A 15,255-nucleotide genomic window follows, 5' to 3' on the forward strand; every position below is an offset into this window, starting at 1 on the left:
GAGATGACCCTAAACTCAACACATGCCTTTTTTTTTTTTTAAGCTTTTCAAAATATTGTGGTGAAATATGACATAAAATGTACCATTTTGACCATTTTTTGCAATACATTAATTCTGTTCATTAAATGCCACCAAAAAATCATTTGTTCTTTTTAAGAGTAATAAGAACATATTTAAAAGTGAGAAAACATATTTACAAGGTTAATATAGTGCTGGTTGTGGTTACCTGAGAATCCAAAATAAGAACAGGACATCTATTAATTATATTGTTTATGAACATATAATGGCTATTTATTAAATGTATACCAGGTACTACGCTAAGTACTGCACATACATCATCTTACTGAATAGTTTAATAACCCAATGAGAGAACTGTAAACAGCCTCATTACATAGCCACAGAAACAGAAACTTTAAAAGGTGGAGTAACCTGTAACAAGTTTCACAGGCAGTATGTCAGGTAACTGGGACTCAAACCCAAGCAGACGCTCCCAGAGCCTGAAGTCAAACACTGCAGCAGTGTCTGTCTCCCAGAGGATGGGACCGGAACACTGTGTAAAATTCACTTAGCTAGAACATGGATGACCTTTAAAATATTTTAGCGGTTTTATTTACTTACTTACTACTGTAGTTAATTACACCTAACAACATAAAATTTACCATTTCAAATATTTTTAGCCCTAACTGGTTTGGCTCAGTGGATAGAGCGTCGGCCTGCGGACTGAAGGGTCCCAGGTTTGAGTCCGGTCAAGGGCATGTACTTTGGTTGCCAGCACATCCCCAGGGAGCGGTGTGCAGGAGGCAGCTGATAGATGTTTCTAACTCTCTATTCCTCTCCCTTCTCTCTGTAAAAAAATCAATAAAATACATTTGAAAAAATATATATTTTTAACTATACAGCTCAGTGGCACTAAGTATACTCACACAAACCCCATCTCATTTTTTTCACTCTACTATGGCAGGTTTTGTCATGCAAAACATTTTTATTTTTATATCATCAAGTTATCAATATTACATTTTATGAATTTTATGTTCTGTGTCATACTTAGACCTTCCCCACTCTGAGATTATGTTTCTTCTTTTTTTAAAAAAATATATTTTTATTGATTTTTTACAGAGAGGAAGGGAGAGGGATAGAGAGCTAGAAACATCGATGAGAGAGAAACATTGACCAGCTGCCTCCTGCACACCCCCCACCGGGGATGTGCCCGCAACCAATGTACATGCCCTTGACCGGAATCGAACCCGGGGACCCTTGAGTCCGCAGGCTGACACTCTACCCACTGAGCCAAACCGGTTTCGGCTTATATGTTTTTTTAATCCTCTGAGGTTTCTTCTGGTATGTCCATGGATTCATTTTTTTTAATTTTAAATTTTTTTGTTATTGTTGTTAATCCTCACTCGAGGATATTTTTTCCATTGATTTTTAGGGAGAGAGGAAGTGAGAGGGAGAGACAGAGAGAAACATTGATGTGAGAGAAACACATCAATTGTTTGCCTCCTGCACAAGCCCTGACCAGGGCCCCGACCAGGGAGGAGCCTGCAACCGAAGTTCCGAAGTTCATGCCCTTGACCAGAATCATACCTGGGACTCTTTAGTCTACAGGGTGATGCTCTATCCACTGAGCAAAACGAGCTAGGGCTTAATTTTAATTTTTTTACACTTCACTTAAATCCTTCAGAAATTTATCCTGGTATAAAGTGTGAGATAAAAATCTCACTTTATTTTTTAATGCCAATAGGGATTACGGTATATTTGCAGGGTCTAGTTGGGGTGTGGAGGATTAGTGCTACCAGAAATTAAAACATATTCTAAGTTTACAGTAATCAAAACAATTTGGCTCTGAGTGCTGAAACTGAGAGAACAACGGAACAACATAGGATGACTAGATCTTATCAGAATTTAAGTGTAAAGGTATAAATTTAATTGAAAAGGTATTAATTAACTGCCATCTTTATCATGTTGAGTATTCCTATCCAAAAATATGACTCACCTTTTCATTTCTTCAAGTCTTCTCTTACTGCCGTCCTGTCTGCTGAACAGTGGTAGTGAAAAATTACTTGTGGAAGTTTTGTTTGGGGTCCACATTTTTTCCAGAGTCATTCCTAACACATTGGACTTCCCAGTTTCTCTCTTTACAAAATGTGGAAAGCTGTGATCAAATCTGACTTAATTAGACATATCTATACCGTATTTCCATGGTCTGGGCTCAAACCCAATACTGTGTTAACGATTAAATGGTAGGTGTTAGGTGTTGGTAACATTCTTTTTAAAGGTTCCAATGGCTGAGTTTAAGCCTTGATTTAACTTGGGAAGTTAGGATGGCAGCTGGAAGTTACCACCTACTTGGTATTACCAGCCACCAAACTCAGTGATGGGGGCTTCATGTTGGTCTAGCACAGCAATGTCCAACAAATATAACGCTAGTCACATCTGTAAATTAAAATTGTCTAGTAACCACCCTAAAAAATAGTAAAAAGAAACAGATGAACTTAAATTTAATATTTTTATTTAACCTGATAATTCAAAAGTTTTATCATTTCAACATATAATCAATATAAAAATTATTGTCCGGCTGGTGTGGCGCTATGGTTGAGCATCCACCTATGAACTAGGAGGACAAGGTTCGATTTCCGGTCTGGGCACATGCGTGGGTTTCGGGCTTGACCCCCAGGGTGGGGGCATGTAGGCCGCAGCTGATCAATGATTCCTTCTCACAATTGATGTTTCTCTCTCTCCCTCTCCCTTCCTCTCTGAAATCAATATTTTAAAAAATTTATTACTGAGATATTTAACATATTTTTTCATACTAATTCTGGAAACCTGGTGTATATTTCACACTTACAGCACATCTCAGTTTGGACTAACTACATTCAAGTGCTCAATAGCCACATATGGCTTCTGGCTACCATATTGGACAACTCGACTCTAGAAAATGGTCATGAGCAAGGAAAATGGCTTAATTTAGTAGAAATATAGTATCTCAAGGGTCTGGAATAGACTTTAAAAATCACAAATCTTAACATTCATTTGATAGTCGAATCTTTTCTACAATGTCCCTAATCGAGGGGTCACTCAGACTAGTGCTTGACTCACACGTCCAGGAATGATGAATTCACTGAGGCCAGCCAGTCTATTTGGGGGCAATCTTAGCTCAAAAATTCCTTGCCAAGGGCACAGGCAGGTTGGCATATGGTGGTCTGAGCAGCTTAGCTGGGTTGGGCTTACCTTAAGGGGTTGGGTAATTGGGCTAGGAAGTATTGGGGGGATTAAGAACTACAAAATAGATGGAGTGGTTTGAACAGGAACTGTTAGACTAGGGCTGGGCTGAAATTCTGGTTCAAATTGTCAACTACATTGTAACTAGAGTAACAGATAAAACTCCCCCTTCCCCTCCCCCCCAAAAAAACTCACAAAACACCCATATGCTTATATGCCAACTTCACTAATCTGGAGATAAACTGATTTGGAGAATAATTTAAATTGTGATAAACTTTAAAACTTTTCACCATAAGGTAAAACATGGTTGGTTTATAATTAACGAAGGATATCATATGTAGTAGACCTGTTTTACAACTAACATTATCCTAAAGAATTAACTTTCAGATCCAGTAGTCAAAGCACTTTCAAAATCATCCCTTCTCTGGGTTTTAGCCTTCTCCTTCCATAAAAATACTCTGGAAATGGGAGACAGACAACTTTCTTTTAAAAAGTCAGTAAAAAATGACACCGACTGCCGGACTTATGTGATCCCTGACTTGGTGGCTCCTGAAATAATAATACTTTCCCCCCTGCATTTGCATTTCTTCTATTTTTCTTTTCTTTCTTTTTCCCCTTGGTAGTGAGGTGGTCTTTTCCGGGCCACCTTCGCCCTCCCGCCTTCCCTGATTCTACCTTTCCAGGGCAGGGGAAGGTGCATCCTCGCCAGAGCTCCTGCCGGCGCCTCCCTGGTCCCTCTGGCCCGCGGCCGGCGGAACGGCGCAGCCTGGACATCCATTAACGTTTATACTACATCTCCGGCCCCGCCGAAGCGTCTCCCGGTTGCTGACCGCGGCCCCACGCACCCCACCCGCCTGTACACTGTCAACCGCACTTTGGGGGAAATTTTTGGAACAGAAGCTCCACCTATCCGCTTCCTTCCCGCCTCCACAAAACCAGCCAAACACCTCACCTGGGGCCGCAGAAGCGGTTTTGGCACACGATCTGGAGACCTGTATTTTTCACAAGAAAACAAGCATCCCAGAAAAAAAAAAAAATTCAAACTGCACTCAGCGGCCAATGGGGACGAAGCGGGCGGTGGGCGGAGGAAGCGCGAGGCGGGCGGGGCGCGCGGGGGCTGGTACCGCAGGGGAGGCGTAAAAACACGGCGGGCGCCCGGTTTGGGGTTGTTTTTTTTTGTGTGTGTGTGTGTGTATGTGGTTTTTTTTTCCTCCAAAACCAGCTCGAGCGCGAGACTCCGCCTGTAGCGGCAGCCTCTCGGATCCACCTTAAATCTTCAGTGGACTCCGCGCTGGGGTCAGTGGGCGCAGCCAATGCCAATCAAGTTTACAACCACCAGCACGGGAGGGGAAAAAAAAGAGAGGAAAAAAACAATCTGCAAGTTCTCCAGTCCACACACAGTCACACCGACGCACACACACACACACACACACACACACGCACACACACGCACACAAAAGGAAGGAGGGGGTGGGGGTACAGGCGCGCGCGCGCGCGAGCGCGCGGGAGAGGAAATGTTTGCAAAATGCTGGCTGGAGGCTCGGTGCCCGTGGCCCGAGCGCTCGGGGAATGCGCGCGGGAAGCGCGGCCCGGCCCGAGCGCCATGATGGTGGCCGCGGTTTGGAGCCCATTTTCTTGCGGGGGAGCTGCAGTGATGCAATCCCCCGGACCGGGCTCGGCTGCGCGCCTTCTCCCGGCTTTTCCTTCACGTTCCTTTCGAGGCGCCTCGACGTTTCGCGCCCAGCACGCAGAGTTCTTTTTGTGTCTTTCACTTTCCGATTCCTCCCTACTCTGTGTCCCCCCCACCACCACCCCCCCACGCGAGACGGAGCTGGTACGCGGGTGGGGGACACACACAGACGAGTTTACGTGTAAATATACACTTTCGGTTCTGCGGGCTCTGAGGCTGACCCCACCCACCCCACCCCCACGAGAGCCCGGTTGTTGACCAGGTCCCCGAGTTCTGCCCCCGCCCCGGGTGGTGGTTCTAGCATGATCGTGGGCACTCTTCTCCCCCACCCCCGGCTCGCTTGCCGTATTTTTACCTTCCATTTGCCCGGGAGGGAAGGGGGACTGAGCGTAGGGTGTGGCTCAGGTGGAAGAGATGGCAACTTTTAAAAAGTTAGTACTCTGAGAAACGGATCGGAGAGCCTAGACGAGCTTCTAAAACATCCTTTTCTATCTAAAAAAAGCTTATGAAGAGCAAGTATCGACGCTGATGATGATGATGAAGATGAAATGGCGAAGGCAGTGTTCCAAGACTTGCCAGGAAAGGTCGCTGCGCGCGGCCAGGGCGGTGGGCGCACCGTGGCCAGAACGGCCATCGGCCCCGCTCCCTTTTTTTATGTCCTCGGTCCCTTCCGCCCCCCAATCGTAACCTCTGCTAGTGCTTCCCTGCCCCGGCTCTCTTGCTAGGCAGCTGGGGATGCGACCGAGGACTTCGCCAAGCGGAGGGAAGGGAGGAAGCGACCCTCCGGTGCGCCACGGCGGCCCTCCTGGCTGCCGGCGAGCCGGGAAGCCTTTCGAAAAGCGCGGGGCTGCGGGTCATTGGAGCCCGGGGTGGGGGGTGGGGGTGGGGGAGCGTGCTACTGCCCTGGAGGGTACACGAACTCGGGAAAGTTCTCCCTTTCGCTCAGGTCCCCCCACCGCTCTGGAGGTAGCAGAGTATGATGGGGAGGGTCTGTTTGCCGAGAGGAATTGGCGGGGGGGGGGGGGGGGGGCTCCCGCTTCTCTCTTCGCCCAGAGGAGAGATGATGAGGGAGGCAAGTTTCTGAGAAACCGCTCAGCACCGCTGCGCAGGCGGAGACGCAGCCGCCCTTCGCGGCCTGCGGGCGCCCGGGGCGCGGGTCCTGCGCTCAGGAACCCCGGCGGTGCGGGAGCTGCAAGTTGAAGACCCAGAGCTCGAAGGGGTCTTCTTGTCCCGAAGCGTCAGCCAGCCCGACCCCGCAACTACCGCGGCGGGCGAACGCCGAACTGCGGGCCAGTTCGGGGAGACGACGGCGCGGGGGCCAGGGTAGCCGGGCAGGAAGGTGGCCGGTGCTGGTGGCCCGGTCCCCTCCGAGGGACGCTCGCGGCGGGCGACGCAGTGCTGGCCTGGGGAAGAGGACGCTCCGAGTCGCGGGGGACGCGTCTGGAGACGTGACTCAGAGGTGTAAGGGATCGACACGACGACCGGGGGCTGCGTGCCCGTGAACGTGCCTAGCGCGGCGAGCATCCACCGCTTCCTGGCCCAGCACTCCTGCAACGCAGTCTCTAAAAATTCACATTAAAGGGGCCTCTTTAGGAAGGGAAAATGGGGTACAGGCAACAATTAAGAGGAATTTTTTTCTTGTTAGGAACACTTTTTATTTTTAAAGTACCCTTTGTGGTTCAGAGAAACTTTTATTTCATTATTTCCTGATTCTCCCTCCACTCCTTCCTCCCCCTTTTGAATTGTTTTTCTTGCTTTCTTAGTGTCTTCCTGAAAAACACCCATACGTGTTCTGAATAGAATCACAAAAAACACCTTTCAGTCTTTAATTAAAATAATACCTACTTGGAAAAATGTAGCCCAGCCAGCAAAGGACCTACTTTTCCCTTCCCGCAGCTGTAGAGAGTCAACCCTATTTTTAAAACACACACACACACACACACACACACACACACCAACTTCGGGTCAAAATAAGCTGAAACTATCTTGTTTAGAGCCCCCTTTTGGGGCGCAACAATGTAAATGTAACTACTTGAGGGAAACAATTTAACTCAAATTCAGATTTTTGCAATTTAACCATTTGCAGTTTCCTAGAAAAAAATAATTTACTTTTACATTTTGAAGAGAATGTAAAATTACAGGAATTATTTTAGTAAATCTGACTTTAAAATCTTAATTTTTTTTCTTACTTAAGTAAAAATTATCTCTGCTGTGAATATGAGAACCTAAAACCCTCTGATTTTTGTGTTTAACCAATTTTGGGTTGTGTAGATTACCAGGAAATTTATAAGTTTAGGAACTTGTGTATGATGACCAGTTAAATTTGAAGAATGCTGGTTTTATCTAAATTAGTGTGTAATGCACACTAATTTCTAAAGGGCCTATACATTTGAATATTTTGCACAAGGGGTGTTGATTAGACGGTCTAAACAATTGCTCTAATTCCCCACAACACTTTGCATGTTGTAAATAGAGAATTTAGAGAAGCCACCAATGTTACTTTCATTTTCAATCCTGCAAATGTGTCATCAGTGTACACTTATGTAAGAATTTTTAGTTCTGACACATTCATATCCTAGAAGACATAAATATTTGAACTAATGGAGAATTTAACCATCTTATTTATATGAAAATATGGCTTTTCCATTTTTTACTTGTACAGTTTTGTCCACCCTTATAGAACTAAGTGGAAAATAGCTACTACTACATTCGGACCCACATAAACATATGAGTTGTGGGCCTGAATTGTCTAGATATTTTCCACTTCCTACTCTATTTGTGTAAATATGACTAAAACGCCAGGTTGAATACCTCAAGCTTAGTAAAACACAATATTCACAGTTCAACTCAATGAATAGCTATGGAAGCTTTCTTTATTGATTGTTTGATATGTAACAATAATTGGATCTTTTCACACATTACAAAAAATTATACTTGGCTCAGTATGCAACCTTTTAAGCACAGCCATATTATTTAACAGAAGAAGGGGGAAAAATCTATTCTACCCAATACAGCATTTACAAATGCACAAAACATGCCACTTTGGCTTGTATATTGTCTAGATTAAAAAAAAAAATCTTTTTTAACATAAATAAGTTAGTATAATTTTTCAGTGTCTTTACAGAGTTATGTACACAGGTACACTTGAAATGGTTTTGTTTCATACACATACACAGGAAATGAAAAATACTGTTTAAAGATGTAGTATCCATTTCACTTATAGACGGGCTTTTTGTATACACACTTACCTCTTAAAACACTACTTTCCTTTGGGCAAATTAGCAAAGAGAATAAGAAACTTTAAATTTAAAATTATTTCATTATTTTTCATGTGAAATTACTTACAGATCTTTTAAAAAATATCCAAGGATTTAGAATTATTTTGACTGTGTCTACATATCCCAAAGTGAAAAGAAAATTCAGAAATTTTCTCAACAAATCTGGTAAAAATTAGATGGTTGATTCTGAGCATTCAGACTCCCCCCTCCATTTATTTTTATTTTTATTTTTTTGCCTATAATTACCTGGAGTGATTACCTAGCTGCTAAATAATTAACTGGTAAATTCCAATTTTAAGGGGAGTACTGAGAAGGACAGTTTTTTGTTGTTTAAAAAAAAAAAAAAGCCATTTACTGCTACATAACGGAATCATCAGAGCTCCCAAATGAAAAAATAGCTTCATGTAAAAAATAAATAGCAATTATTTGTAGCCAGTGTTCAAATTTGGATGATTTTTAAAACGAAGTTATCAGTTTTCACTGAAAGGGACATTACATCTTTAAAGAAAACAATTCAAACCCCTTCCTTAAACTGCTTCTCTTCATGTTAAGTCAAATAATTTTCTCCTTGCTCTAAATCGAAGCAAGCTCTTCATACCTACCAAAGCCAATTCCTCAGCTCCACCCTCCCCACCCTCCCCTCCCTTCCCCAAAGTTTATATGCTACATAAAAGCTAAAAACTATATACACAGGTAGTACAATGAAGCAAATAAGGAAAAACCTAATTGCACGATGCTACATCCAATGCTTTTAGAGGCAGATCACTTAAGAGTGCCTAAAATTTTAGTGTTATTGTGTTGTTCCTTTTCAGTGCTTATACAGGACATCCATTCCATGGAGTCAGCGATATGTATTTAAAATGTTTAATTCATATCTTCCTTGCTTCGCCAAGCAGTGAGATGTCTGATAAACAAGGAAACATACTCTCAATTCTGCAAGAGAAACAGAGGAAAGAATTAGGAGAAAAGCACTAGGATAACATTACCAATAAAGTACAGGAGTTGTCCCTGTCTTAGTTGGGGAATACCTGATGGAAAAGAAAGTATGTACTCAAAGTTGATGGCTGTAGTCATCTCTACCCAATGTTTCTTCCCTTCACTGAATTTTTGCTCTCCTCTGTGTTGTGTACTTTTGTCTGCAGCACTGGTTCTCCACAGTGGGCAATTCTGTCCCCCAGGAGACATTTGGCAATGTTTGGAGACATTTTTGGTTGTCACAAGGGGGGTGCTACTGGCATCTATCTAGTGGGAGAGACCAGGGATGCTGCCAAACATTCTACCATGCACAGGACAGCCTCCCACAACAAAGGCTTACTTGGCCCAAAATGTCAACAGTGCAGAGGTTGAGAAACCCTGGTCTAGAGAATCGGGGTCAAAGATGGTGAGAAAGAACAGAGAGAGGAAAATTAAGAAACTGTAACACTCAAGAGTTGCAAAAGTTTCTAAATTTGAGAAACGGTGGAAAATACAACTTCTAGTCTACTAAGAAAATTCTATGAACATTTTTTTCAAAATGTCCTAGTGCCTTAGTCATATACAGGATATACCTATGAATGCTCCTGAATAGGGCCTTACTATTATTTCTAGTATTCTCTGAAAGGGCAGTATTTACTAACAAATGCCTCTCTATGTCAGAATGGAACCAGGTCAAAATCCAGTAGGTCTGCTTTACTGTGGCTCATCTAATGAGCTAGGCCACAAGTCACAAACCAACAATAGCTGCAGGTGATGAGGATGTGTCAGAACAGGTTTTCATCCAATTTTCCCCCTTCATATACAGCTGTAATATAGAGGGTCTATAGTGCCATTTTGTATAAGCTCTGAAAAATATCAGATGTATTTGAAGAAGTCATATATATGACATTATGATTTAAAAACACAACACACTTGAATCCCACCTTAATCCCTATGGTTCTTTAACTTATTTTTTAAATTTTTATAAATGAGGATTTTAAAAGTTAGTACCAACCTCTATTAGGATCTCTTTATATGGTAGGCTATAAGCATGTATGGGGGGTGGGGAGGGGGAGAAGAGGTCACCAGTCTTGTCTGTAAGAAGTATACAAACTATTAATATCTATATTTTGATCATTATGAATAGCTAATCCATGTAAAGTTGGGGGAGGCGAGTTATTCAAATTATTTATGTTGACTGATTTTAGTAGATGGAAAAATCTCCACTTCCCTTGTTTGGGGGTAGACCCACCCTCGACAACCCTGATATCTACTATCCATTTACCATACAAATATCCAGATCGCCCTGTTATAGCGTGATTAGCATACACATGCTGACGTGTTCCTGGACTGCTTACTCTGGCAGAGTTAATTTAACTTCTGCTCTGCAACTTCAGGGTTACCAGAACGTCTGTAGGAACCTTCGTTGTTGCTGTTGTTTGAGCTTTCTATTTTGGTTTTTTAAAAATATGCAGCTTCCTTCTCTGACCTCAAACTTATCAGAAAACAGGGAAAGTGACAGTTTATAGAAATGATAGATAAAAGAACACAACACACCTCTCTTTTTGCATTTCGATTTGCTCAACCAAATACGTGCCATTTGTGCCTAAACATATCCCTCAAAATTTAAATTTAATCTTTTTTTTTATTTTTTGGGGGGGGGCATTTTTCCATGTATGGCCCAGAATCTGTTATTCACAGAACATGAACCTCTAGGAAATGAATTCTCCTGAAGTGGGTCTGAGGCATACACCCCCTTGGTCTTGGTCAGATGAGGAAAGAACCTATCTATTGTTCCCAGCATGTTTTGGTGGGACTCACAGGGAACTTACAGTTGCTACCCACAGGGCCCTGATTACAAGGACTTCTCTGGGACGCTTGCTCCAGTCCTTTGGTGTTCCAAGGGAAAATGACCCGAGGACATGGAAACTGAGCAGAAATACAGTATCCCCACAGGGATGCCCCACAGCCTTCGCCATTCCTGCTTTTTTTTTGACTTAACAAAATATAAACAAAAGGAAAAACCCACAAGCTCTAATCTGCCGGCAACCCCCGAGATCAGGTTATCTCGGGGTTTGAGAGCTCAGAGAGAGTTCCCGCAGGCCGATCTGGGCGTCGGGTTATTTGCTCCTGGTCATCAACCCACCCGAGCAATTTACGTTTGACGTTTTCGGAGGCCCGGCTTCTTGGGCGTCTGCTCCACGGAGCCCGCGTTCGGGGAACCGTCTGACACATTTTCATCTGTTCTGTTGGTTCTTTTGTTTTGAGAAGAGGCATCTAGGGACAAGAGGGGATTAAAAGAAAAAAAAAAAAGAACACACACCATCTTTATTAGAAAAAAACAATGGCTGGCAGAAGTTGGCTCAAGAGTCGCGGAATGAAAAACCCACCACCTCCACCCACCATGCCTGGGCCCGTCAGACCCAGGGGCCTTTCGGGCAGGGCACACACACTCTGAGGTTGTTTTTTACAGAACAGACAGTGCTGGCTACGCCCCAAAACGCCCTCTCCCAAGTGTAGAGGGAGGCCGCTGAGAACCCCCCCCCCCCCCAACGTGGTCACCTACCCACCGCCGGCCAGACGGGGAGGGAGCATCGGCGATGCTTTCGGTTAGTAAAAATTATCAGATAACACAATCTCGGGCTCCTGACTCACAAATCATAAACACAGAGAGGCAGGCAGACAGCACGCGCAACCTCAGATTACGAAAGTTCCCTCCTAAGGAGCTACCCCAGAGTAGGCTGAACAGAAAGGGGATGGGTTAAGCCCCGCGAGCAGGCGAGGCGGTGCCCCAGACAGACAGGCAGACAGACAGACGTTTTATGGCTTGGGGAGGGTCCTTACCGTCGGCGGCAGGTCGCTTCCGCATCCCGGCGCACGGCTCCGCTAAGCCCGGCTGGCCGTCCGACGCATCAGTCTTTGGCTCCCCCAAGTGCGCGTCCTCGGAGGTCGCCGGGGCCCCGACGAGAGGCGCCGCCGGGCGGCTCCCGCTGACATCCTGGCTCTCCGGCGCGGGCACCTTACCGGCGCCTTTGGGCGGCCGCGGGGCTCGGTAGTAGAACTCGGGCAAGCTGCCCTTCTCCACCTCCTGCCACTCGTATCTGCCCTCCAGGGGCTTGTGATTCTTGAAATCAAAATTCCACTTGCGCTGGCTCGCCTCTTCCATGTCTCGGCAGTGCCTCTCCAAGTCCCGGGTCAACTCTTCGTGGTCCACGGGGCCGAAGAGGTTTCTGCAGGCGGAGGGCTTGGGGTACTCGGCCTGTCGGGCGTCCATCCGCTCCAGGCTCGGGCTCCCGTTAGACACTCGCACGGTTGACATCTTCCTCCCAGGTCTGGACGACCGCCTCTCTCTCGCTCTCTCGCTCTCGCTCTCTCTCTCTCTCTCTCTCTCTCTCTCTCGCTCGGAAAACAAAACCGAACAAAACAAAACGCCCCGACCCAGCCCCGAACTGCTGCTCTTATAAGCCCTGCGACTGCCCTGGGAGCCAAGAGAAACAAACCCCAACGAGTAACTGGCGAACGTCAGGAGCGCGCTGGGTCGAGGGAGGGGTGAGGGGGAAGCCCCGGCCAGGCAGCCCCGAGTCTCCGCCGATCAAGTGTCCCGGCGAGCGGGAGGGCGGGGAGGGGAGGGGAGAGGCGAGAGGCGGGGGGCGGCCGAGCCCGTCCGGGTCCAGGCCGGTGCAAGCCCGCGGGTCCCCGCGAACCGAGCGGCTCTCCAAACCTGGCCGGCGTCAGGGTCGCAGAGGGGGGGATGAGAAAGAGGGGACGGGGAGAAGAACACCCCGAAAAGGCGAGCCCCCTTTTCTTAGTCGCCCAATATGGCGGTGGAAGGGAGGCTGACGAAGAAGAAAATGATTGACACCGCAAGTCTATTTAAACAGAGGAGGAGATCCATTGGTTGCGGCGCCGGGAGCCGCCCCGCCGAGGCTGGCGAGCGCGGCCTTAAGGTGGCCCCGGAGCGATCCGGCCGCCTCCCCGCCTCCCCGAGCGCGCCGACTCCGAAAGCGCCGCCCGGAGATTGGCTGGTCCCGTGATTGCTGGAGGTGTACTGCTGCCAGCAAACCTGCTCCGGCTGGCCTCGGAGAAATGAAAAAAAAAAAAAAGAGAGAGAGAGAGACAAACAAACTAGCCAAACGGCTGGGAAGGTGGGGAGGGGCCGGGGCGGCGGGGCCTTGCGCTGCGCCGACGGGCGCGCAGCCGTCCCGCCCGGAGCCCGGGTCTCCCGCTCCTCCGCGGGGAAGCGAAGGGCTGGACCCGATGATCTCAGAGGCTGCTGGCTGCTCTTTGTGCGCCTCGGGGGCGGTCTTGTTTCCCCCGCACTGCGGGCACCTAGCGGGGGGAGGCAGACGTTGGGGGCTCTGCCCGCAGCCGGGCTCTTACCTGCCGCCCCAACTTCTAGCGCTGCGGGGAGAGGCGGGGAAATACTGGGCTTGAGGGTCTGGGAGCCTTAGCTGCGGGCGAGCAAGTGGTTAGCTCACCCGTAACCTAGAAGGCTCAGCTATTCTAGGGGGAGACAGGGGGCTTAGGGAAGAAGCCACGGCGAACGTCTTTCTACAGGTGAGCCTGGAGTAGGCGTGACATTGATGATATAGTGTGTATTCTGAACCCAAGCTCTCAATAAAAATAAGATTTCAGGATCTAAAACTCAAACTGGCCTCCGGAGTCCCTAGTAAACGTTGTAGCTGTCTCAAAACACCGTTAGTGTTCAAAAGCGAGGTTACCTACACCCCTGGCCCAGGTTCTTGCCTCGCGAACACGGGTTAAAGCCATGGACGTGGGCTGCGTGTAGGAACTCGTCTCTTGGTGTGTATTTTTCAGTTCTTTCCCCGGTTGTAGTAGTTTCCTCTACCCGAGTCCCGCCGCCAACTACAACAGCTCCTTCCTTCTCCCTCCTTTCTCTCCAGATGCCCTTCTCCCACCCAGAACAACAGGCAGGTGCCAAGTGAATGCTTTTGGACCTGTCACAATCTGGAAGTCCAGATGATGCAGTGATTTCTGAAACCACCACAGCCATGACTTTAGAACTGATATTGTTCAGGCATTTCTCCGCTCCCCTTGGCAACCTGAAATGTCCCTATCAGTGTGGTCTTGAGCAGGGTGGGAGGAGGTAAAACAGCGAGGGCACGGCTGGGACAGCTCAGATCTCATTGGGTCTTCCACTGCCACCCCCCTTCCCCATACATATAATCTTGGTTTGAGCCCAAATTAACATATTTTACTGGAAACTAATCTCCTTCCATTCTAATAGTCCACAGCAGCGGTGTTTTCTTATGCATCTATGCTACAGGTGAGTTTGGTTTTTAACTTTTCTTAGCCACATTATTGTTTGTTCCCTCCGTGCCTGCTTCACCTCATACACACCATAGTGTCAGAGCTCAGAGAGACCTTCGCAGCCCGATGGTTCACCCCCCCCCCTCTTTTTACCACTGAGGAAATTGACACTCAGAGGATTCCCGTCCAGGGACACGTGTCCAGTGGGCAGCAGAGACAGGATCAGACAGAGGTCTCCTCTCTCAAGCTGGTTCTATTTTGTTTCTTTCCTACCTGATGGCCCCAGCTGGTTCAGTTTTTTTGTCTGCGCTTGCCTGTGCTGTCACCTGCAGGTCCTTCTCTCTTACAAATAATTCAAAGTGGCTCCTTCACATGCCAGGGGATGCCTTGCAGATGTTTCCTTGAGGTGGCCTGTGGTCGCTGCTATTTAAATGTCGCTGTCACTGGCCTTTGGTATCACTATCCACGAGTTCAACTAAAATGCAGATTCCCAAAGGAGAGGGGTGATACCCTGCTCAGGGAGCAGTGAGGGAGGCAGTGCCCAATACTTGCTTCAAGTCAGGACTTCTTTCCTGGCAGAAAATATTTCACCTGGGATCAAAGTAGGTGGGCTCATCTTCATTTGTCTACAATTCATGGCCCCAGTTTTATTAGACTGGAGAATTGGAAGAGAGGGACAGCCCAGTTCGGGTAGGCCTCAGTGCCGTAATTTATACCCCATCCCTGAAATTAGATCATTGTGGTCGAAATTTTAAAATAATTGCTAGACTATACGGGAATTCTACATGCTATATTAGCATGCATTCACATGCATTACTACACAAACTACCACAAATATGTAAA

General features: G+C 46.8%; 1 protein-coding gene and 1 long non-coding RNA gene across 3 annotated transcripts; both read right to left on the reverse strand.

Moving 5' to 3' along the window:
- Nucleotides 1-2,487: 2,487 nt before the first annotated feature.
- LOC114231129 (uncharacterized) lies at nt 2,488-4,271 on the reverse strand. The gene is made up of 2 exons (XR_008556640.1): nt 4,172-4,271; nt 2,488-2,753 (listed from the first exon to the last, which is right to left on the reverse strand). It is a non-coding gene; the product is annotated as an uncharacterized LOC114231129 (long non-coding RNA).
- Nucleotides 4,272-7,756: 3,485 nt separating this feature from the next.
- On the reverse strand, nt 7,757-12,995 carry CDKN1B (cyclin dependent kinase inhibitor 1B). Of its 2 annotated transcripts, none has more exons than XM_054719263.1 (3): nt 11,986-12,995; nt 11,301-11,418; nt 7,757-9,120 (listed from the first exon to the last, which is right to left on the reverse strand). In XM_054719263.1, exons 1-3 carry the CDS (start codon nt 12,458-12,460, stop codon nt 9,057-9,059), a joined length of 657 nt encoding a protein of 218 aa, XP_054575238.1. In that variant the 5' UTR covers nt 12,461-12,995; the 3' UTR covers nt 7,757-9,056. The 2 variants fall into 2 exon arrangements, with proteins under 2 accessions (XP_054575238.1, XP_054575239.1); XM_054719264.1 differs by having other exon boundaries at nt 9,055-9,120; nt 11,288-11,418.
- Nucleotides 12,996-15,255: the final 2,260 nt, after the last annotated feature.

Source organism: Eptesicus fuscus, chromosome 7 (genome assembly GCF_027574615.1).
Source record: "Eptesicus fuscus isolate TK198812 chromosome 7, DD_ASM_mEF_20220401, whole genome shotgun sequence".
NCBI classification, from domain to species: Eukaryota; Metazoa; Chordata; class Mammalia; order Chiroptera; family Vespertilionidae; genus Eptesicus; species Eptesicus fuscus.

Excerpts from the sequence above, each read along its gene's own strand:
- CDKN1B (XM_054719263.1), bottom strand. The coding sequence starts at position 12,460 with ATGTCAACCGTGCGAGTGTCTAACGGGAGCCCGAGCCTGGAGCGGATG. Across the intron at positions 11,419-11,985 it reads GAAGCGACCTGCCGCCGACG|ATGCCTCTTCTCAAAACAAA; the intron begins GTAAGGACCCTC and ends TCTTGTCCCTAG. Across the intron at positions 9,121-11,300 it reads GGCCTCCGAAAACGTCAAAC|AATTGAGAGTATGTTTCCTT; the intron begins GTAAATTGCTCG and ends TTTCTCTTGCAG.